This window comes from Polyodon spathula, chromosome 7 (genome assembly GCF_017654505.1).
Source record: "Polyodon spathula isolate WHYD16114869_AA chromosome 7, ASM1765450v1, whole genome shotgun sequence".
Lineage (NCBI taxonomy): Eukaryota > Metazoa > Chordata > Actinopteri > Acipenseriformes > Polyodontidae > Polyodon > Polyodon spathula.
In genome coordinates this window covers 26501225-26526949 of record NC_054540.1, presented here as the reverse complement: position 1 = coordinate 26526949, position 25725 = coordinate 26501225, and the positions used below count along the sequence as shown (strand labels likewise).

Sequence of the window (25725 nt, the reverse complement as noted above, 5' to 3'; positions counted from 1 at the left end):
TCCATATCATTTTTGGAGCAGTGATTGTAAACGTGACTTTTATGATGATAAGGATAAAGGATAAGGATATTTTTTAATGAACTGTTACACTGTTAACGAGCTTCACAAATATGTTAATAACTATTTTAATGATTAATTATTATTAATTCCAATTAGTTATATTTTATTAAATCGCATACTGTTGGCTTTAAAAATTCCAGTTATAAATTTAGATCCACTTCACGCAAACGAGTAAAAAAAAAAAAAAAAAAAAACACTTTCTGGTTATTATTCAATTTCTCCCACAAATAACGAAACTCCATTGCCTCTCAAGTCTCATTTCCATGCCTGGGCGTGCCCCGCAAACCTCGATTTCATTTTCACTGTGACCTGCCCCTCAAATCTCGTTTCCGTTCCAGGTTCGTCTCCAGGTGATTGCAAAAAAGATGGACCCTGGCGGAGAGAAGATGGGGTTATGGTGTTTTCAATAACACTACACGATTTGGGGGGGGGTTTGTTCGGGGAGAAAAAACATTGACATGAAACCAGTCACGGACCCAGGGTTTTAAATTATAACTAGAAATACAACTATGGCGGGACTCATCAAAAAACAGATCCTTAAGCACCTCTCCAGGTCAGTAATTTTTAATGCATTGAGAATAAAAAAAAGAAACGAACACACCATACAAAGCAAATTATTGTCTGAATGTGGTGATAATATTAATTTGTGTACTGAGTCGGTGTCAAGTACGTTTGTACTCTAGTCGTACGTAATTTAGACAGGCGTAAGTGAGATCCCCACTGTGCGTTTATGGGTTGCTTAAATACTTTGTTGACTGTTCAAATAATTGAGAAACAGAATGAACCGTGTCACTACCTGTGTGAGATACACACATACTTGCACCCACCGCTGCCAGTTTGTTGAATTAAATTCCCGGATAAAATGTATTTTTCCCTTGCAAGTCTACTGTATCAGTGATTCGTTATTGTTGCACGTCACTAAGGCAAATATACTGTAGGCTTTACAGTAGTACTTTAGACTGGCGTGTGTGTGAAAAATTAAACCAAGGCCCATAGAAAACACCTTATAGTTCTGTCAAACAGTAGAACGCCTTGTATATGATGTTTAGAGTTAGTGTTTACTTACTGTATCACTTGATTTCGTTTTTTCATAAGAGCGTTTCTTAATTCAAACATGGTTCATTACTTGAACTTTCAAGATGTAAGTTGGAACAGCGCATTTTATATTGTATTTCAACAAAGATGAACACAGCATTTTTAGAATTTGCATTTAGTGTAATCATAGAAACTAAATTTGCAAAGTCCAGAATTTGATTGAAAATGAAGTGCGTATGTGCTTTGAAACCAATGTGAAAGTTGTAATATACTGTGAAACTATGAAGTGTAGGTGATGATTCTTGATTCAAATGTTAAAGTTTACACACACAGGCCTCCACCCCATATACTGGTATGTTGTGAGTTGATTTTGTTTGTTTAATTTATTAACAACAAGTGGAGATATAGATGTGACTCTTGTATTGTAGCAGGTGAAGGAGAAACAGAAACTGTGACTATTATCTTTATTTTTTTTATTTGGGTGAAAATGTGTTAAGTGGAATATTGGTGAATAAACAGCATCAGACGCTCTACGTTTTCTGTTTGCAAAAAGTAACAAGTATGTACTACTTCTAGTTTGGTTTGGGCAGTAAGTTCCTATTTTAGTTGGTTTCCGTTTCTTGCTCCGCCTTAAAAAAAAAAAAAAAAAAAAAAAAGTCAGTTTGTCTGTAGAAGTAGCTGTGGAATTTTAGACTTCCCAGTTTATTATGAAGTGTTTGTGTTTTGTTTTTTTTCTTTCTTTGATCCATGGAGGCACATGTCAGTAGTTTGCTGTTACTGAGTAACGGGGTCAATAGTTCAGTATCATTTGCCATGCAAACTGTAGCTGATCACTCTGCACAGTACAAAGTAGTTACATCCCAGAGTAGATAGTGGCTTAGACTTCGGATAGCTCTTCTACAGCAGAACCAAGCCAACAGCAAACAAATAAAAAACACTGACTGGCCGCCTATCCATGGGTCTTTTTCTGCAATGTGTGAAATTTTCAATCTATTTTAGTATGTGTGATGACATAGTATACCATTAACACCTACCGGTACACAAGCTACACATTTTGGATCCCCATTTATCTGTTAATCAAAACGGCATAAACAAACTGCATTTGCCTCCTACTATAACAACGTCCTAGTTGCCTTTTGTCTATACATTCTGAATATTTGAAAAAAAGTAGTAAGCGTTTTACTCTCTTCGGCTTCAAGTAGGGTTTTATTTTGCTTTTTCAAATGAACTTGTTTCTTGAACATGACAGATCGTGTCTGGTTTATTAATTGTAGTGAATACTAAATCTACTATTTGTGAAATAAGCCTTAACAAGTAGGCTATACTAACAGACTAAACCACATGACTGGTAGCAAAACCTTTTCACTGTATGCAGAAATATGTGGACTAGAGTGGGACAATGCATCTAATATTTGAAATAACCATCAAAGGATAAAATAACCATGGCTGGAAAAAAAAAAAAAAGAAATGCATCTATCACTTCATTAATAGGACCATCAAAATTTAAATCTTCACTCTTATTCCTTGCCTTTCCTTTGGTTCCTTTTAATAATAATAATAATAATAATAAATAATAAAAATCTCCCCACCCACTACGCAGCACATATGTTTTCAGAGTAGTAAGTGTGACCAAAAAAAAAAAAAAAACCCAGAGAAGAGACTAGAGGTAGGCTGCATTTTAGGATCAGATTTTGCTAGTTAAATTGTCAATTTAATTTAATTTTAAATAATGCCATCAGATGTTTGGAAGTTTTTTTTTTTTTTTTTTTTTTTTTTTTTTTACAAAAGAACAAAATGGAAAGGTAAAATGTGCTGTTTGTGGAGTTTTAATGAGCTTCTGTGGCAATACCACCAATCTGCATGATCATTTAGTAAGACAGCACCCGACAAAATACGACAGCGGGAACACAAGTAAAAAAACAAAAGGAAGCAACACCTTCAGTGACAGCTTATTTTGGAAAGAAAGTTGATCCAAAAAGCATAAGAGCAAAAGAAATAACAAGCCTGATAGTGGATGTTGTCACACAAGATACCAGACCTGTTAGTATAGTAGAGGGAGCGTTGTTTATAAATCTGACTGAATCTTGCTCCGGAATATGAAGTGCCCTGTCGAAAGCCATTCTCCAAACTCAGTGTCCATCACTACCAATGTATGGACAAGCATGGCACGAAGTGTTTTTAACAGTCACCTGCCATTACATAAGCAAAACTGGGAACTCGAGTCAAAAGTATTAGCGACACGAGAGACACACAGCTGAGAATTTAGCAGAAGCGATCAATCAGATAAACAGAGTTTGAAGCGGCTACAAGAGTAACAGCTTGTGTTCATGACAACACGGCCAACGTGTGCAGAGTAATGTCTTTGCTTTCTGCGACCGTGCGTGTTACTTTTTGGTAGCATGGCAAGTGTGAACTGTGCAGGGCACAATGTAAAGCTCTGTATTCAGGAAAGCTTGGAGGATGTACGACAAATCCATATGTTGGTGGCAGCAGGAAGGAGACTGGCAACAATAGTTTTAAATAGGAAACAAACACAAATGCTGAACACAGAAGCACCACCACTCAGGTTAATGCAGGACGTGTAAACAAGGTGGAACACAGTTTATTATGTGTTTGAATGCCTTCTTTAATTAAAATGGCCAGTATTGCTGTTTTGTCAAACCCAGATTTGACCAAAAAGTCTGATGCAGCTATTTTAGATCTCATGACTGAGCAATGGAAGCTAATGGCTGAGATACTACCTCTACTACAGCCATTTGAACCAGCCACAGTACTTTTGAGTGCAGAGAAAAAACATTACAGCTAGTTCTTTGTACCCACTTGCAACGGTAATAAAACACATTCTGACTGAAGTTCCTGATGAAGAAGAGACACCGTCTTTCAAATTCAACTGATTTGCTAATTCCAGTTACACGGAGTTTGAGAGATAAGCTAGTGCGTAATTTGTCTCAATGATTTTGTTTGGCTGAATGACCCAAATAATGAGGTTATGCCACTGCTTTTTCTGTCAGTTCTTGACCCCACGATTTCGCCATCTGGATTTCCTATTCGAACAGGCCAAAGCCCGCATGTCTGAAGCACTGTCTTCCAAACTAGTGAGGCTGGTGGAGGACAACCTCGAAATTGATGGAAATCATGCCTGTACAAATGAGTGTAGCACAGAGGACTTGCCTGTTAAAAAGTAAACGAAGAACGAACAAGCAATGGAATTGTTAGGTCTTGGACGGCAACAAACACACACTACTTCCAAGGAAACCTTAATCCAATAAGAGATGCAGATTTATGCTTCTGAAACTCCATTAAACATCAGCGAAGATCCCCTGATTTGGTGGAAAAATAACCAGACACACTTTCCCAACCTAGCAGCCTTGGCAAAGAGCATGTGAAGTATCCCTGCAACAGCGTTCCTGAGCGAGCGTGTATTCAGCAAAGCAGGGGTGGTTGTGAACAAACGCCATTCTTCTTTGAAACTGGAGAATATGGGTGCCATAGTATTTATGAATAAAAATGGAAAATAAGCTCTGGAGAGAGCACAGACTTTGTTACGTTGGACTTGGAAATAGTTATTCTTGTGTTCCCTGTTGGAGTTTTTTTCATCTAATCCAGTTGCTGTCAAGACATCTTAAGGGAAAACAGTAATATTTGTAATGTTTTATTAACTTTTTATGGGGAACCTCGCCAGCAGTGTGACCTAGATGAAGATATATGTAATTATTTACATGTTTCTTTTGCGTTCTGAAAAACTGATGCATCGGGTCTTTATGAAAACGATGCATCAATAGTTTAAGAAAAATAACTTATCGTCCCAGCCCTAGGTGGTTTGCTTCACCATTCTGTTAAATAATGTGCATGTCTTATATTGCTGCTGCATTTTTTTTTTTTTACATGTGTAGAGATGGTGTCAATTTAGTTTGACACAAGTAATGCAGAAAAACGCAAACGAAAAATACGTTCTTACAATTATGAATGGGAGATGAAGTACCCGTAGCTTGTTTATCGAGACGGCAAGATGTACTGTCGTGTGTGAAAAAGCTGCTGGGCAAAAAAATGCATATACATGCAGATGTATAGATTTAAGAATATTCGCTTAGAAAACACAGACATGGCGATGCTGTTATTGGAATGCAGAAAATGAAGGCAACAAACACTGCTTAGAATCCTGTCTCGTTGTCATGGGAACGGTCTACTGTAATATATACTAGCATAAATAAGTGCGTCAGTATTCATATTTATATCTATACACAGACAGAGATTGTTTAAACTATGATATAAAAATGTACCAAAATACACATCCCTGGAGTTTATTAGCCGTTGTGTTAACAATTGATCGTTTAGTATCTGATGGATGGGATGCTAAATTTTGGTCATGTGCGTTTACAGGAACGTGTGAACAGAAAAGCTAGTGCGATCTCTGTTTATAAAACAGCAGCAATGCATGTTAAGGGCTGTGTACTGTGCTTAACATGGAGCACTTCCAAAAATCTTACAATAAGTAATTATATAAGGTCCTATATACTTCTGAGATTTGCTTACTCAAGAAAAAAATAAACATTGAGGGCATAACCTTAACAAAATAGTTATGAATGCGTGCTCGTCACTGACCCCAAGTCCTGTACAGTACACAATGCAGTACCCAGCAGGCCGGGCACAAGGTAACATTTTCCAGTTACCTGATACCAGTACAAGTCTATTCATTTCTCACCCTCTTCTTTTTATGTGTATAAATATTTAACTGGGAGTCTACCTCTTAACTTGTTGGTTGGTGTGAAGATGTAGGCATATCTGTGGGTGGATATCCGCTTGTGTTGTACTGCTGCCTATGCAACGTTCTATCTCTTACCAGAGCAGAAAAAAAGAAAACGCAAAGCCTATTTTATTACAGGCCTAATTGTTGGTAGCGCTTGTCTGTTGTGGTATCTGTTTCTTCTTTGTTTTTTTGAAGGACGCAGACTGTGTTTTGCAATTCAAGATACTGTTTTTGTATTAACTATTTATAAATAACTTTTGCCATTCAGTGAGACTTACAGCAGGTGATGCCGCATCTGCAAGAACTGGGTATTTTGTACTGCTGAGTGTCTGCAGAGAGCCTGATTGTATGGTTGATTACATCTTGGCTTTTAGTTTCAAACAATGCAATTAAAATGACTTGCAGCTCATCTTCCCTCAAATTACCTTTTAATATATGTTTAAGTTGCATCAACCCAGAGATGAACAGTAGTAAATGTCAGTTCTCCTTTGAGTCTGTCAGGGAAGCGCTGCTTCATCTCCCCGACCCGCATGCACATTTTACAGTACAGCATGGGCATTCAAAATTCAATGTTCGTTTTAATCATAAGGATTCTGTTGAAGTATAGGTTAGATTAATTTTAATATAACAGCAGGGCATATAAACCAGAGCTGCTGATTACATTATTAAATGTCAGGTACTTTAATTCCGTAATGTAGGAATTTATGATCTGAAATAGGAGTTCACAAGAGTATGTAGTTACTGTATTCATTCACTGTTACAAGGACTCATAAGCTGCTCAAATTTAGTGTGCCAGGTGACACCTTTCCCTGGCGGAATATTTTTCCAGCAATGTTGAAAAGTCTGAGCAGGTGCTGATGAAAGCAGGTATTGCCAAGTACTTGCAGGCCAGCTTGGCAAGGGTTGGGTACCTGTGTCTGTTATCATTCTAAAATGTGATTGGCTCAGACATCTGTAGTTGCCTGAGTGAGGTAGTCTTGAACCTCTGGGTGGAGAGAAGGAGGAGTCAGTGCTGAAATGGGAGCTAGTTTGCATTGCAATTGCATGTGTTGTTGACAAGTTGAATATATGTTTGCTCAATAAAAGCTATGTAGTAAAAAGACTGGGAATTGGGATTGATTTGAAAATGGAATTGGAATTGAAAAAAAGGAATTTACCCCAACCCTGACCCAGACTTCATATTCAAACATGTGTCTTCCCACACAATAAATGCATTGCCTAATAGTCTGTCTTCAGTGTACCAAACATTTCATGGAATTTTAGCATTTGAGGCAAGCTCTCTGAGGGGATCGGGTGAGAAGTAGTGTATTGTCTGTGCATTGTAAGCAACATGTACGTGGCAGGCTGGCAGCATGTGCAACCTTTGGAAGAAGGTAGTGTTCCTGTGGCTCCTGCTGTCCGAATAGAGGTGGTGTTAACCATGCCTGATTTATATATCACTAAAACAAATGCAAAGAGAAACATTCTTTCACTGCAATCCATGTGAAGTCTTAACACTTATTTTAACAATTGATGGACATGGGCAAGTTGCCAGCTGTAGCTTAAGAAATCTATTAATACTTTATAAATATTTAAATATTTTATAAAACCTGTTAGAATAATAGCTGTTTTTCAACAATTTTTTTTTTATACATCAACTTGTATATATTTTGGACTCTCTTTCTTGGGATGTTGCATTCTTTAGAGAATGTTGTTGATAGTGCAAGTTCTGTAAAGTACTTGATTTCTAGGAAAACCATGAGGTCATGTTTCCATGAGCCGACAGGCATGACACACCAAGTAATTGCAGCCAGTTGTGTCTAATAGCCTGGGCTAGTCCACAATCACAGACTTGAAGTAATTTGTTTATTGTAATACAAAACTGTGACACTGAGCCAGTAACCCTGTCTGGTTTGGGTGATTGTTTTGTTCAATTTATTTTGAACTTATTGAAGTTAAAAATGTAATAGTTTGTTAATTATCATGGTTTTAAAAGGAGTTGGAGAAAGTCTCTATTAAAAACAATACTTTTTTTGCACGGTTATGTTCTGTTTATTACAACACTGTACTCAAGAGTATGTTACACTGATTATACAGATCATGATATGCAAGTATTTTGTTATTATAGTATTCTAAGTTTTACTGTTGGGTGAGGTGACATTGAAACCACAGAGTACTTAAAGAAAAAACACAGGGGAACGTGCAGTTGTATTAACACAAATTTGCTTCCAACATCCAGTAAAAGGTTTATTTAAAGTGCTGATCTCTTAATACAGTGGACCTCTGTTTTTATAGCAAGTACTTTTTTTAGTAAGTGTGAGATTATCAGGTAAATATAATTAAAGTGTAAATCTGTAGCAAGCTCTTAAGAATACAAGAACATAAAGTTTACAAATGAGAGGAGGCCATTCGGCCCATCTTGCTCGTTTGGCTGTTAGTAGCTTATTGATCCCAGAATCTCATCTGGGTGTCAGCTTCAACAACATTACTGGGGAGTTGGTTCCAGACCCTCACAAATATCTGTGTAAAAAAAAAAAAAAGTGCCTCAAATTTTCTGTTCTGAATGCCCCTTTATCTAATCTTCATTTGTGACCCCTGGTCCTTGTTTCTTTTTTCAGGTTGAAAAAAAATCGACATTGTCAACACCTTTTAGAATTTGGAATGCTTGAATCAGATCGCAGCATAGTCTTTGTTCAAGACTGAATAGATTCAATTCTTTAAGCCTGTCTGCATAAGACATGCCTTTTAAACCTGGAATAATTCTGGTAGGTCTTCTTTGCACTCTGTCTAGAGCAGCAGTATTCTTTTTGTAGCGATCTGCAAATTTAACAAGTTTGCTTACTATACCAGAATCTATGAATTAATGTAGGTTAGCAGGGCTAATGTAGGGTTAATGTAGTGCTTTCCCACGTACCCATATCCTCCTTTTGTAAAAACTTGTGAAAAGTTATCATTTTAATATGTTTGCTATTTTGTTCTCATCGTCTATGATATTGCCATGTATCTTTGACTTCTTATCTCCTCTTTGAATGTTTTCTTGTTGTTATAATATTAAGGTTTAAGGTTACATTTGTGCTTAAATGAAAGCTACAGCATTTTATCAGGAGTCAGCCCTGCATTTGCTTTGTTGTTGCTTTGTTATCACTGTAACCCTTAGACCAGAAATTGCCCTTTAGCTGACATTGACAGAGTGTTCACCGTTGATTTGTCTCAAGGCTTTAATCATTGAAAATAGACAATTCAGAAAAATAAAATACAGCATTTTGCAGGTACACAACTTCAAATAAGTACTCCTTCAAATAAGTTAGAAAATGACCACCCTGTAGCCTATATGATTCTGTGAAGTTATCTTAATTTCTGATATTGATTTGTGCTACAAATTTCTCAGTATTTTTCTAACCTTTTTTTTTCCTTTTTTCTTTTAACACTAGCGAATCTGTTGTCTGTTATTTCGAGAACACTGGTGTTGGAGAAACATGCTCTTTTTAAGATTATTTTTGTAGCTTGAAACAGAAGAGACACAACTGCCACGCATGACAAATACTTACACACATTGTAATGACCATAGCATGACAGGTTAGACTTGGGCTTATACTGAGTTCGTACCCAGCGAAGAGGACAGCAGGCGGCTCGGGGTACCTCATGGGTGACTCTGTCTTGGTAGGACCCCCCCCTCCCGCCCCCCCATCTTTATTTATAAAAGTGGTATATGTTGGATAACATGGAAATAAGTTTGAATGCAATATAAGATACATGTGTTTGCAGGTTTGTACACTCTGTTAGTTTTAAAAGGAGATTATCAGAGGAGGTATGATAACTGGTAAATGCAAGATTGCAAGATTGCATTTCATTGCACTGATGACGACTGTCTGACTGCTGGAATAAACACAATAGCACATTGCTGGAGGAACCGATACATTCAAGAGATAACTTAGGTTAAGCATAAAGGAACAAAGGACCACACCAATATAACACCATCTTAGGCAGCATAAAGGAACAAAGGGCCACACCAAGATAATACCATATTAGGTCAGTGGCTACTTAATCAAGGTACACTCAGCTCAGCTCACTTCTCTCTTTCATTAAGACTAGTATTGGAGACTTGTCGAAGTTTTGTACCGTGCAGTTTGCATATGAAAGTGTGATCTGTACTGTTTTGCTTTGAGTGTTCTTTTTTTGTTTCCGGAGTTAAACCTGTAAATATTGAATAAACCAAACATATATCTGAAGTGTGCATTTCTTTCATCAAGAAACAACTACATCAGCTTGTTACTGGAGAGGGAAATTGGTTGAAATTGTAAAAGTTTGAGGGGAGGAATAAAATGTTTATTCTAGACAGCTTCTGTGTTGAAACAGTGAAGTTGCTTTACAGAAAAAAAAAATTTCTGCCTTTCCAGGCGTCTGGATTAAATACTGTAACCTTTTTTTTTCTACACATTAACGACATACTATACAAATGCTTCGGACGGTGGCAAAATGTGTAAATGCAAAAAAACGTTTTAACTGAATACGATTCGTCATGTTTATTTTCAGTGTTGCTGCTGTGAATTTCAATTAACATGTGACTGATAGATGTGTGTTACATTTTATTTATTTTTTTAATAAATATATATATCAACAGGTTTGCCAAAAATCTATCCCCGGACAAGATCAATCTGAGCACCTTGAAAGGGGAGGGTCAGCTGACCAACCTGGAGCTGGATGAGGAGGTGCTTCAGAACATGCTTGATCTGCCCACGTGGTTGGCCATCAACAGGGTCTTCTGTAACAAGGCAACCATCAGGGTGAGGTCTATTAAAAAGCTTCACTAAACAGTGCTTGCAGTTCGTATTTTGTTTCCCACCCACTCATATGCAGCACAAAACAAAATGTGTCACACAGTGCAAGGACTAGTGTTGCAGGCCCATGCCATATTTCATGTCAACACTATTTGCAAAGCATCTGGTCAGACTCTTCTCCCTTATCACCTGACTGGAATACTGCATGGTGTGTATTTCTGACCTATGTTACCCTTAGAATGGAACGGATTAGAATGTAGTTTTGTAAAATACGTGTTCATTTTTAAAGTGAAATAGAATTTCCAGTAATATATGACCTACATCAAAATGCTATTCTTTACACCTTTGTTTGTAAATAGACAGCAACCATTTTGTCAGTTATGCTACAAACACAGGATAACAGTTGTAAACTACCAGTCATTGAAACTTAGTAATTTACTATAAAAATATGAAACAACCTATGGCTCGAATATATTATTGTAACATATGTTTTTTAAGCTTCCCAAAATGACTTTGAATCATCCCTGTGTGTTATTGTAATGTAATATATTCCGAGTCTTACATTATTATAATTTATTCGTTTCATGTCACATACAAAAAGATACTTCAATAATATGTACAGTGGTCTGTTTACTAGAAAAAGTAAATGTTGGGTCAAAGGGCTTAGTGATTGCAGTGTGTGAATCAGTAAGAGCAAGTTAGTCTGATCTTCATGCAGATATATTAGAATTGAAAAAAGAAAGTAACTGGCGCAACTTGGCAAGCTCACGAAGGTGCATGTAGCAAAGGAAGTATACTTTAGGTAAAAAGCCCAGCAACACTTAGTTTTAAAAAGTGGAAAAAACGTTATTAGTTTAACCGCTGCGTTTCGGCCAGCACCTTAGTCAGGGTAATTAAAACTTGCATTTACATACTTATCAGTATAAAAAGACTATGTAATTAAGGAATTGGACAGGCAATTAACATCATCCCATGAAACTATGATGGATTCAGTTTTAAATTTGAATGAGTCGATGTCTAGTTAAGGCCCCTTAATCCAATATATATATATATATAGTTAGTAGAAAATCAACACTAATAGGATACATATACCTGTAAGTAATAATCATTAATACAGCCAGTAAACCATCAACGCATAAGGCAGTAACAATTATTTTGGAGTCTAAAAAATAAACTCCTCGTTATAGTTACACAAAGAAATATTATAAAGTGAATATAGTAAACCTAGGTCCACCTAGATAGAGCTTGCAACTACAGATTACAAATAGTTAAATATATGCATCTCCAATTATAGAAAATCCTTCAGATTAAAATCCTTATTAAGCCCTTTAGGAAATAAGCTTTGACATTGGTGAATTCAAAAGGCTTCTCTTAGTTTTCTAATTAAATCATTATTTAAAAAAGTTATTTTTTCAGTGGCAAGATAGCGAAGACTTGATTTGATGATCTAGTTTAAAGTGTCTAGCGACAGGATTTCTAGTACCCTCGCGTCGTATTCAACTACTATGTTCTGTAATACGTTCTTTTAAAGAGCGTGCAGTTTCACCAGTGTATACTTTCCCACAAGGACAGTAAATCATATTAATAATATTACTAGTTCTAAGGTTTATGAAACCTTTGATTTCAATTTGTTTTCCATTGATTGAATGATTGAACCATTTAGTATTACAAGTATATTGGCAATTTATACAATTGCCACATTTATAATTTCCAGTCGGAACAACTCCAGACAGTGTTTTTGGTTTTGCTGTTTGATAGGTATTGGCCCTTACTATTTGATTTCTAGCTTTTTCATATTTGACCATTGGTAGCTCTTTAAATTTGATCACTTTGGAGTGTGTGCCAATTTGTTTTCTAATTATTTACTATTAGAATTGAACATTATCTTGGTGCAAATTCACACAACTTACTACAGTAGGAATTGTCCAGCAGCATTAAAGCATCTTTTGTTTATGATGTATGGTGTGCTGGGAACCTTTTGTGGATAGCAGATGTAAAAGGACAGTTTAAAATTAGAGAATATGTTTTATTATATTTTTTTAATAAAATAAAATATCTAAAGCAAGAAATATACCAACTTGTTCAAAACATTTATGCAAGTCAACTTTGCCCATGTGCTGCTGACATGTTATCTTTGTGAGTTTTGGTTTAATTAAGGCTGCCAACCCATATTGTTATACTGTTATATAAACATTCCAATTTAAACACCAGTCTATCCAGTTCAGCACTAAGACACAATTTGAAAGAGGGTGGGGTAGCCTTGCTGTTAAGTACTCATCTTCTGTATACAGTAGTAGCTATAGTTTTACAAACATTTGGGCTCGGGCTGTAATCTAGAGCTTATTCAGCCTTATTCAGTTTGGCAAAATACACCCATTCTTGACTTGCAATATGGACACAATACCTACTCCATAGTAGATCACTGTGTTTCTAATGCCATGTTTTCCATATCTGAAGGTTCTGCTTTCTTTGAACTCAATTTGGCTGAAGGCAAGTAATTGAATACAAAGATTTGCCAAAAAACAAGAAGTGTTAAAAGATAATATTGCTTAATGCTTATACAGCTCTCATTAAGATCATTTATTTTTGTTATCATTTGCAAATTATTGATTAAATACGATGCAATTGTTTCTTTGGAATATCCCTGTAAAGAATTATGGATTGTATTTTGGGTGTAGATCTACGTTATTAATGTTTTCTAATTTTAATGGAGTGTTACTAGATTACACTGTGCTCTCATTTCAGAAGGCTGGGCTTAGTACTTTGTAGTTGCATTAAAAAAAAAAAAAAAAACACTATTACACAAGTTTAACTGCATTTAAAATGTATTTAAGCTGTATAAAACTACACATTTTATAGATGACGCACAGTACATATTATGTATATGTTCTTCCAAGGTGCACTGTGAAGGTATTGCAGACAGATTTATTAAGAATGCCAGAGGCACAATTTAGTTTATTGGTCGTTGAAACAATTACTGTACACATGCATTGGCTTCCTTGTGTGTTTGCACAAAAGCAAAACCCATATTAATTGTAAATTTACAATCATGGAAACTTACAGTACACTGCAGTTACACTTCTCACAATCTGAATAGGTCCTTTAAGGTAACATTGCAAAGTTTAGGTGGTACTACTGCTGTCTGTTCAGTCATTGGACAGTAATGATCTTGCCTGGTGATTGCGATAAATTGTGCTGGAGTGAGATTAGTATTTCTAGTGGTTTCTTTCATGCACACAGCAATTATTTGCTGCAGGTACCTCTCCTGCAGAGAATGCTAATTCATAGCAGTTAGACTGGGGGGGGCGGGTACAGATTACTGAAGAATTGTCATACAATGTATACTCTGATTTACGTAAAGGTACATCTTTAAAAGCTACTACTGTGCCACCTACAGTGGATGACTAATGTGATGGGTATGAACTTATACAGAATGTGCTTAATACCTCTTAATAAATGGTATGTCATGCATTTCTAAGTGTGTGTGGCTGACAATGGTATTTGTTTTTCAGAGCTATGTACAGTAGACAATTTAATTTCACTTATAGTAAGAGACTGTAATATACATTGGCCTTGTGTTTGTATGCCTGAGTAGTTATTTTGTTTAAACTACTTGATTACAGTATGAGCCTTTCAAATGGGAATGTATTTTGCATGCATGTAATTTCTGCACTTCACACTTGGAGTTCCCTTTAAAATCAAACAAGAATTCTTCCTAGAATATTGTAAATATACTGCATTAAATATCTTGTAAAAATGTTAATTTTGTATTTTACAGATACCGTGGACAAAGCTGAAGACTCATCCAATATCTCTGGTAAAACTTTTTAATGCCTCTGTTTAATTATATTTTTAAGCATCCAGTGAAGGAGGCTTAGGCCTATATGTTCTTGTCAATATGCCATTGCTGCTTCAACAGCTAATACTGTGTCTCACAAACCTCTTTAGATGTTATGGATACACCTATGCCAAAATCTAATTGTACCTTTCACTTTGACCTGTGACAAGATGGCTGCCGTACATTGCTATATTATTTGATTCTCTCAATCAGTTTCTATTGTTGGTAGTGTCCAGTAAAATAAACCATTTCAGTGCCTCTTGGAGGGAATGTCATGAAAATGCATGACATTTGGTATTTGTTATGGTACTGTACAGTAATCTATTACTTTTTACGAGGCGGTAGGAAGTTCGTCCCTTTCAGCAGGGGAGTTGGGTGTAGAGAAGTGCATTCTTCATATGCAGTGCTTTGTAAAATCTGTTTGAACCATTTTAATTTTATCGACAACAAGATGGTGCCTTTACTCTCTCTCAGTAAAGTTCAGTTACAAGTGGTATCCAGTAAAAAATAACCCTTTTCAATGCTACATTGTTTAAAGCTCTTGCTATAACACAAATCACATGTTTTTTCACATGTGCATTTTTACTTCATGAATACAAACTATTGTATTACAAATGTAAGTCCCCCTCCATGGACATGTGGTTTTTTGTTCCCAAAACCCCCTATTTCTAGTTTTATATGCCCACCTTTTGAGCAAACATTTTGATAACCATGATAAAGATTGTGTAAAGATTAGAAATAATTAATATAACTTGCCCCCAAGGCATTTTCAATCTAATGTGAAATATCTGATGAACTGCAAAATGGACTGCTTTGTATTTGGTTAGTAATCTACTGAGTTGTTGTAATTCACCCAGTAGCTGATTTAATAAATTAAGCAGGGATTTCAAAATGGACCTCTGGGTAATACTGGGTTCATACGCTTGTTTTGTTCTAATCCGGAGGAATAGTGTAACCCACTTCCATTAAGCTGTCCAACAATAGGACATGAATGACTAGGTGAAATGCCTTGGACGTGTCGGTGAACTCCCTGTCCCAGCAGTTTTGAAGGGAACAGTGCTGGCCTAGATCAGCTTTATTTTTGAAAAATGTTTGTCAGTTTGGGATACAGTAGGTTTGATTTTATATTTGTTTCCCTATAGCTATCAACATTATTGGTGTTTCTTTTTATGCATAAATACACATAGGGCCTATACTGTATACTGTTTAACCACATATCTAAGCATAACTAATACTAATTTTTATAATTGTACAGTATTTAATGACCGAAGATGAACAGACAATGGCATCCATTCTTAATCACAGCATGGTTCAAAGCAAACCGACAGTTGTCCTCAGTTGCCCTTTTTCCTTTGGTAGAGACCCAATGTATTATACTAATTACATCCTGCACTTTTCGTAGTTCCTTTTTAAGTCCGAGACAGATTTTGCTGTGGTTGATTTAATATTGCATGAAGATTTTTTTTTCTATAGCTAAGCCCGTTCTCTGGAGTATTCTGCCTGCTAGTTAACATGCAGAATCACATCTTCTATTGTAGTTGTTGGACGGGAAGGAATGCAGCCTGTAAAACACTGAAACTGGGATTGATATGAAAAGGAAGGGGTTGGGGAGGGGGGAGAAATCAAAATGTTTTTAAAACATATAATATAATGTATATTCTGTTTTTTTGTTTTTTTAAATTGTAGTACCTGGATAAAGTTGTTATGGAAATGAGTACCTGTGAGGACCCTAGAAAACCCAACGGCCCATCCCCTATAGCAACAGCCTCCGGTCAAAAGTGAGATACAATATTTGTACACAAATGAACATTCTTAATTGTACAATATATGATAATACTTAAACAATACAGTTCTTTGACTAACATTTTGAATATCATTCTTCTGGGTATAATATACTTATGCATAAGGCAGGCATTATAGGAAATATCATATAGTATGTAATGCACTATATTCACGTTAATTTGTTTAGTTTTTTTGCTTTACATGGATACATTCACATCAATAATCTGAATTCGTTCCTCTTTGCTTAAGATATTCTTTGCGGTTTCTCTATATTCTACCACTATAAGTGACTGGATTGTATTTTTTTCCCCTCAGTGAGTATGGATTTGCTGAGAAGGTGGTGGAAGGTATCACTATATCTGTTAATTCCATTGTCATCCGAATCAAAGCAAAAGCCTTCAATGCCTCTTTTGAGCTGTCCCAGCTGAAAGTGTATAGTGTGAATACAAGCTGGCAGCCGGGTGACCTGAGATTCACACGAATACATGACCCACAGCGTGGAGAGGTAAAAGCAACACCAAAACATACACTAATAAAAATCCTCTAATTTTTGTAATTTACAGGCTATGGGATTATAATAAAGATAAATGTTTATGTTAATTAACCAATTATATGGTGGTACTTTATGCTGTTAAACCTATTCAGTGAGACATGTTGCACAAGTTAATGTTCAGAGTGTGTTTTCCATACTGTAATCTGTACATGGTCCAACTTTGTTAGATTATTGAATTATTTTGTTTAATCTTCTTAGCGATTCAATGATATTAATTGGGACTATTTGCTGTAGCACATTTGTGATACTTTAGCTATTGACAAATACAAACTGGCATGTCTAATAAATAAATTGTCCTTTACTTTCTAGATATTGACATTTAAAGAAGTAAGTTGGCAGATGATCAGGATAGAGGCGGATGCTATTCAGAGTGGAGATCATGAAATCCTTAGTGCTCCAGTTCGACTGATCACAAATCAGTCCAAAATCAGAGTCACACTAAAGCGAAGGGTAAGAAAACACTAAGAGCTTTTTGGGTTTTTTTTTCAATATAAATGCTAGTGTTTTGTCAACCACTACTGAAATTGGCAAGTTTAACATTTATTGATAGTTCAACATTTGCTTGTTCTTGGGGGCTAATCTATCATCAGTTTTTACCATACCTCCCACCACATTTTGAGCATTCCATCACTGTGCATCACTCTGCCCACCTTCATATTAACCTGCAACACTGACTGTTGTAGAAATATTCGAACTTTGCTCTTTGAGCTGCCTCATTGAGCAGTTTTTGTTTGTTACATTACTCCAATTTAGACAATTTTGTTGTCTCTTGGATTCATGATTTGATCTGTTTTTCTTTGAGACCTTGTGGAACTATGCTTTCAAGTAGTTTCATCTTTCATTCTCGGCACTTCTCTACTCCATCATAGTCTTGCATACTTCAGCAATTAAGGCCGAGAGCTGGGTACTCATCTTCTATATAAACAGCTGTCCATATCACATGTGGTGTTGAAACATTTGTAAATAAAGTGTCCACTACCTATAAGGTTGTTTCCAAAATTATTGAATTTACTGTAGAGTATGTGATCATATGGTATGACAGTTTTTGTATTTATTTGTAAACAAAGGGGAGAGTGTGACTTTTGGGCTTATCTTTTAACAGTTAAAAGACTGCAATGTGGTGGCATCAAAGCTGATTCTGGTTTTGGATGATCTGTTGTGGGTCCTGACTGATTCCCAGTTAAAGGCGATGGTCCAGTATGCAAAATCTCTGAGTGAGGCTATGGAGAAATCAGCCCAGCAAAGGAAGAGCATGGCTTCTGAATCCTCAGAGGTACGGTTCAAATGCATTTAAAAAAAAAAAAAAAAAAAAAAAAAAGGGAGTAGGCTTAAATAGTACTACAATGATGTACTACAGTTGTCCTTGCAATGAGTTAAGCAAACCTAAAAAGTGTGTTTTACTTAAAATAAATTCCAAAGAACACAATTTTAAAATAAATTGTACAACATTGTCTGCTTTTTACAGTGTATGACCTCCTGCAGTATATCTATCTCAATTTTGCGTGCAGCTTCGTAACCAGTTTCAAAGCCACGATTCTGCCTCGGTCCGCCAGAAATACACGGTTGCCAAGTCAGTGTGTTATAAAAGCTGCATAAATTATGCAAGTGCGCTCTGTAGCTTCGTCAGCAAGTTTCGCCAGCAGCTAAAGCGCAATGCCAGAAAGCTGGAATATGTAGTACTGCCGCGTGACCACAAAACTTGAATGCCTCACAATGGCTACGCTCATAAATTCAATGCTGAGAAGCAACAACTCTTAAAATTGTTCCTAAACTCACCGTTGAGAGCTAGTGACGCGCTGCATTGGCTTCATTAGCATAATAAACATTATTGAACGTTATTAAACAATTTGGGGTCACACACACAGATTGGCCAACATTGCCGCATCAAAAAGCTGGTTTAAATCTCATCCAGCCCAGGGTTGTCTTTTCATTTTTTCAAGAGTTCACACATGAGATAAGGGGCCCTGGGCCGGTCTAAACCGCAAGTTTGAACGGGGTCTAAGTCTTTCTTAAGGACTTCAGGACATTAAGAAACATTTCTAGTCAGAGAGTGTAGATCCTTTTTCTATTACTGTTGTTTTTACCTGCATGAATATACATTATAATGAACCAGGGCCCTAATAAGCTATGTAGGTAATTATTGTTTAGTATGTGGGCTCACAGTAAATTCTTGGTGTTATATCTGTTTTTTTTAATTGCAAAGGCATTCTTCTTCATTTCTAGCCTAATTCATTAATCAAAATGTTGGCACAGTATTTAACACAAAGCATAACTATGCCCGATAATTTGATATGAGCATGACCCATGTAACAGTATGTGCTCAGTGATTTAAGTCTGCTTGTGCTATTGCTCCACCTGCTGGTTTGAGGAATGATCATGTTAATTCCTTTGCAAGTAAATTGACATACTGTGTACTTCCACCTATTTTATGTTGTATGTACAGGGAGCTAGAAATACAATATACTTATGGTATGTGTCTATTGTACCTATAAGTGTGTGCGTGTATCTGTCTATCTAGCTAGCTATCTATCTATCTTTATCTGGCCCAATATATTTATACATTTTTTCATGTTGGTTTTTATTTTCAATATGTTTCTAACTGTGTATGGTAACCAAAGAGAGCCCACTTCTCAAAAGAAAGTGGCTAAACAAAGCCTTTCAATATATGTTACTTCAGCCATTTAACATGTATATAGCAAGTGCGATAAGAAGTAATCCAAACTTGGGTAACATTGAATTTAGAAAGGAAATTTTAATGTTATGATGAATATAAAGACATACTAAATGTTAAGCACAACAACACAGTAACTATACGAAAAGGCAAGATACTTGGAGTTTACATGGAGGAAAGGAGTTTGTTTTAACTCTCGACTGCTGTTCAATGTAAAACATGTACTGTTGACTTTCTGTGAATGGATGGAGTAATGACTACATTTGCACTGACCTTAAGTACAGCCAGGTATCCTTGTTTTGAATTATTTACAGGTTATTGAATAAACAAAGTAACTTAACTTAGATTCATCTGATGTCAGTACTTGATGGCTAGTTATAATTAGTAATGTTAAACTATTGTAATGTTGGAATGTATTTTCTATTTTGGCCAGGTTACAGTAGTTACACTAAGATTACTTTATAAATATTATTTGTTAGAATTAAACAGATGTAGAATATTTAGGTTGCCATATGATAGGTGTTATTTTATTCTGAATACACTACAGCAAAACTTATTTGGTGGTTTGCGCAATATTATACTACTGTTGCTTTAATTGGAAGAGATACGCGCTGTGACGTTGCTGCTACTCATTGAGTTCTGTATTTTAATTCAGGAAACAAAAGAAAAAACTTGTGCCTAAGGAAATAGGGTACAGAGCGAAGAAATCTCATCTTGGACATTGTTTGTACACTTTGTGAACCCGGCTAAACTTTATCGGCTTACGCTTTTATGCTGTCTGCTTGTGCACACGCATTTGCCTTTTACTCTTGGTAGCGTAAGACCAGAGTTTGGGTAATTGAATACACCCTGTGTATTCAAATAGGAAACTATTCGAAATTCCCACCCCTAATCCTAATTATAAACGCTATTAAAACAATGTTCATAATACAAAATAATAGCAATCCTATATAGAGTGTTGTCGCTTGTGTATCTTCTCCCAAGTCAGCGCCAATCTTGCTGAGTGATACCAGTGAGCCCTGGAAAGATTGTGGATGGCATTTTTGACCTGAACACATTGGATCCCAAATAAGTTTGACAATTTGACCGCGTATCTGGGTATCCATGGGGACATCTTACTGTGAGACTGGATATGATGTAAATGAAATGTTGAATTCACAACAAATAAAGCTGCTGTTTTATCTGCAAGTTTGCGAAACTGACGCCAAACAAGGCTAAAGGTTACTTTTTTTCCCTCTGTCATAATGAAGCCTCCACTCTAAATGTTAGTCTTTTTTTTTCATAATTACATTCTTTGATTTATTGATATCAGCGCTTTCCTTTTGGCTTATTGATTTGCTTAGTTGTAGAAAATCCGATTTTCCGTGGTAACGAGTACCAACACAGCACTTTAAAAAAATATTTTGTAAATGAATGGATTCCTAAAATGGAAGCCATATGCACAATATCTCTGTCTATCTATCTCTCTATCTATCTATCTCTCTCTCTCCCTTTTTGTCATTCTTGAATGTAAGGGAGCAGAAAATGGCAAAATACTTTAAGTTAAGCCTGCGAAACCGGCGATTAACTGCCCCTGAAATACAAGCTCAGCTAAATGCTACTAGAAGTACAGATGTTTCAACATCAACTGTTCAGAGGAGATTGCGTGAAGCTGGACATTTGAGGAGTGGAAGTCGGTCTTATGGACCGATGAGTCAAAATTTGAAATATTTGGGTCCAACCGACGAGTATTTGTAAGACGCAGAGAGGGTGAGTGCATGAGTTCTGCATGTGTGGTTCCCACTGTCAAGCATGGAGGAGGCAGTGTCATGGTCTGGGGTTGCTTTGCTGGTGGCAGAGTTGGCGATCTTTACCAAGTCCATGGCAAGCTTAACCAGCATGGCTTTCATAGCATACTTCGGAGGCATGTCGTTCCATCAGGATTACGGCTAGTTGGGCAGTCCTTCATTCTTCAACAAGATAATGACCCGAAACACACCTCAAAGTTGTGCAAGAACTATCTGGCGAAGAAGGAAAGTGAAGGACAACTCAATCTAGTGACCTGGCCTGCCCAGTCTCCAGACCTCAATCCCATAGAACTTGTATGGGACAAACTGGACAGAGTCAAAGCAAAGCTACCCACAAGTGCCCTACATCTCTGGGAATTGCTGCAGAAGAGCTGGGAAGACATGTCGGGTGATTTCCTGCTGAAACTTGTTAACCGAATGCCTTGTGTTTGTGAGGCTGTTATTAAGGCAAAGGGTAGCTATTTTGAGGAATCCAAGATTTAGACACAATTTTCAATTTTCCTGAACATTGCTTTGATACTCCTCCTTTTGTTTTGTATATTGTAACATGTGTTTTCATTTTCAAGTATTTACAGAAACGTATAAGAAATAAAATATTGTCAATTATGAAAAAACCTAGTTTCCAGCAAGTGTACTCAAAATTGATTGACCGATACAAAAAAAAAAAAAGCGCATGCATATATAAACACACACACACACACACAGTACCAGTCAAAAGTTTAAGTGACTAGACAAGGTTCGCAAATAAACTCTTGTAAAGTTCAAAACCATATATTGCCAAATATTGTTTTCATAATTATTCAACAGTCTGTCTTCTGGGTTTATTTTTTCTAAGGAGATTTAACATTGCGTGTCCTTTGCAGAGTGCAGCTCCAGGCCCCAGCTCCCAGCAGGTGAGGACTCAACAGACTGCCGCGGCAGCTGATCACAATGACACCATTGCCAAGCTATTCAACTCCTATGATGTGCTGGAAACCTCCCACCACTTACAAATCACCCACCTCGACCTACACATTTGTGATGACATTCATGCCAAAGACAGAGGTAGTGTGCGGCTGAAATTCTTTTGTGCTGGATTTTCCATTTTTCACCCATCAGTGTGTACAGCTAACTTGCATTGTATGTAAATGTACGTACATGGTGTCCAGGAAAATGTGCTCTCCATGTCAAGAAGTGATCAGGGTCAAAGGAAGAAGCACAAAGACCTGGTGAAGCAACCATCTGTATATTTAAAATAATGTATCTTTCTTTCTCGCATCACTTTGTTTAGAAACTATTGCAACAGTTCAGCTATATTAATGTATATCGGTAACACCTAAGCACTAGAAATGTAAGTTGAAGTGCAATATTCTTTGCCATAAATGTAGTTAGCATATCTAACAATGGCTTCTTGATTTACCGTGGCAGGATTTTTCTTTTTTGATTTTGTTCAGAATCCTCCATTATTTAAAACACCTTTCTTCTAAGTAGGTTAACTGTAAAATATGCATGAGCAGAGTGGGTGTTGCAGTTACTTGCAAGGCGGCTTATGGTTTTATAAAGATCTTTTTCCTGTGAAATCTTCTATAAAGCTTCTTTTGGTTTTTGAATACTTTAAGCAGTGGCTTTCAACCTTTTTTTAGAGCTCGACCCCTTCTGTCTGGAGGTTTCACCTCAAGCACCCCTTTGCAATTTTTTCTCTACCGACTGGTACCACAGTTGCAATAAAAGGCAGTATAATTGGATGAACACATTTATTTTTCCCATTTATTTGATATATAATTTGTCACAACAGTTTGGTATTCTGTTCTAAACCAGCAGTTTGTCAGTCCCAGACAGTGGGTCTAATTAACATTTTAAATCGCAGGTCTTTGGATGCACAGAATCAAAAGACAGGATTTGAGAATCGCTTCAGAAGCACACATTTGCTTTCTATTCGGAAAAGTTATAAATAATCCAAAATAGTCTGCACTGCAAAAGTCACGTTACCATTTACTCCCCAGCTCCGCATAAACAAAAATGAAATATGTATGCTCTGTGGTTTAGAGGCAATATATAATGCCAATAAAAAAATCAATTCAAGATCATTATTTCCATTTACTTTCATTTTTATTTTTGCATTTCTGAGTCAATACCCCTGCCTTAAAGTACCATACACTGTGTAAAGATAACAAACACAGGGTGTGCCAGGTATTTAAGCTGTGCACTAACTTTACTAGTCCTAAATTGTCACACAAATGTGTGGTTTTTGTCTTAAAATTTGAAATAATTTGCCAGGTAAATGTAGACTTTTTTTAAAGTAATTTTGCAGATTCATTTTTACAAAGACCAGTTAAATGAACTGCATTTAGATACCGCAGAAACAAAGTCATTCAAATAATGTTGTGTGTTTTTTTTTAAACTATTATTATTTTGGAATATTTTTTTTAATAGAGGAAGAGCACAATTTGTCCTCAGTTGTTTTGTTTCAAAATGTGTGTTTAAGGAAGTCATGCACAAATTATTTTATAAAATTGGAGAAATAAGATTTGCCATTGTGCATTATGGTACTTGGTCTGGAATTTTGCACATGGATCAGTTTAGGTTCTCATACACACACAAACAATTCTATGTTTAGATTTCAGATCTGTGTGCATGAATTGTGTTTTAGTTGCTTAATGTGGGATTTCCTTACAGGAATAAACAAACGGATCACTGGGGGAGCAATGCAGCTGTCTTTCAATGAGATTACAGTGGACTACTACCCACTTCACAGAGCCGGTATTGATATGCATTTCTTTATTCAATAAACATGTCCCTCAGTTTACACTGTTGCACTTCTACTGGCAGGTTTTATTTCTTTTTTATACCAATGCATTTTTTCTTTCCCACTGTTAACATCCTGATAACGGCCATCTATAACTTCCTTTTAAAGTTTGTTTCAAAGCTCTTTTCAAATTGTCTGCTCTAGTGCACTGATAGTGTAAGGATGATTGTCCACATTGTCAAACAGGTAACACAGCAATAACGATCCATGATGTGGTACGGAACAGAAAAGCCAGAGCACTTAAAAAAAAGTTATTTATTCCTGCAGTGATTTAGAGGACAGATCTCAAACCCCAGTGCACTAGAGCGAACATTTTGAAAAGAGCTTTGCTACAAACTTTAAAGTCATAGGTGTAAAAAGTTGTCAGGATGTTAACAATGAAAGGAATTACAGGTACATGATTTAAACCGTTGTAGCAACATGTGGGGACATGTGACGCTATATTTTTCGGATCCCTGCTACTTTGTAAGGTGGCCCAAGAGTAGTGCTAATTGGGGCTGTGAAAAAAAAAATTAAAAATCTAGTATTGGTTTTAAAACTTCCTAAACAAACATAATTTCACAACTAAAAGCTCCTGAAGTTTCCTGGAACAAATAAGAGTAACCTGAATAGGACAGCTGATCTTCCAGCCTAACCCAACAGCTAGTTCACTTTAAAAGCTGTGTAGGGTATGTCTAATGTAATCCCTGTAATGGATTGCATGTCATTCTCTATCCCAATGCATGCTGTGTACAAACTGCAGATGTGATACGATTCTTTCTTAGGCGAGACCTGCCAGCATTGGATGCACTACAGTGAGGCGACTAAATCGCGGGAAGGCTGGGCTAAGAACATCCTAGATGAATTTAAGGCTCATGTGGACATGCTGAAGCACGCAGTGAAAGACCACAGAAATGCCACTGCAGCTCCTACATCATCCCCTCCACAAGACTCTCCTCAGCAGGCTGCTACAGGTGAGACTGACACATTTAGGTTAAAAAGATACTTGTATGACTTGTAAATATTAAGAAATACAAAATTATTCCTTGTGTAACTGCTCCTACCCAGTAGACAACATTACCAATTCACCAATATTGTCCCATAATGTCTAATGCCATTTGAAGCACAGTCATGAGAGCTGATGAAGCATGGGTGTTTAACAAGTAAGCAGAATATATACAGCAGCGTTAACATTGTTTACTAACATCATCTACCAAAAGTTGCTTCTTGCTAGTTTTATAACATTTGTTGCTTTTTTTTTTTTTTTTTTTTTTTTTTTAGAAAACTTTTTAGTTTTGTTTTATTAAGAAACAAATTACTTTCTTTTTTTTTTCAGGGAAAATATCCACATCTTCAACCAGTACTTTCACTGCTCCCAGCCAGCAGCCCAAAACACATTTGATGTCCAGCTCTATTGTGGTCAGAGTGGCAGACTTCAATTTTTACCAGGTATTGGTCAAAATTTAATTGTGGAACTGTTTCATGTTGATGCTGGATGTATAATTTGCCCATGTGCTGTAGGTGAGAGTGCAAACATATATTTTATTGATATTTCTGAATTATGGAATAAAAATGTTACCCACTATTGAGTGTTTATGACGTACATCTCTGCCCATACTTTTAATGGAGAAAATCTCCTGATTCTCTCCAGAAATACACAGCTAAATTAGAGCTGACTATGTAAGCCATGACCTTATATCTACCATTAACAATTATCCATGTTGTCCAGAG

The 25725-nt window shown here is 36.4% G+C and overlaps 1 protein-coding gene across 2 annotated transcripts in view; it reads left to right on the top strand.

Moving 5' to 3' along the window:
- Positions 1 to 384: 384 nt before the first annotated feature.
- LOC121318442 (UHRF1-binding protein 1-like) overlaps positions 385 to 25725 on the top strand; it is a 41222-nt gene continuing 15881 nt past the window's right edge. The window contains exons 1-11 of one of the 2 annotated variants that reach the window (XM_041255127.1): positions 385 to 613; positions 10443 to 10605; positions 14378 to 14416; positions 16124 to 16215; positions 16535 to 16724; positions 17082 to 17222; positions 17875 to 18045; positions 22094 to 22274; positions 23886 to 23969; positions 24780 to 24968; positions 25331 to 25443. In XM_041255127.1, coding sequence (XP_041111061.1) covers positions 570 to 613; positions 10443 to 10605; positions 14378 to 14416; positions 16124 to 16215; positions 16535 to 16724; positions 17082 to 17222; positions 17875 to 18045; positions 22094 to 22274; positions 23886 to 23969; positions 24780 to 24968; positions 25331 to 25443 — 1407 coding nt within the window. In that variant the 5' untranslated portion in view covers positions 385 to 569. The remainder of the gene's footprint in view (positions 614 to 10442; positions 10606 to 14377; positions 14417 to 16123; positions 16216 to 16534; positions 16725 to 17081; positions 17223 to 17874; positions 18046 to 22093; positions 22275 to 23885; positions 23970 to 24779; positions 24969 to 25330; positions 25444 to 25725) is intronic. The other variant, XM_041255126.1, reaches the window with a different exon arrangement.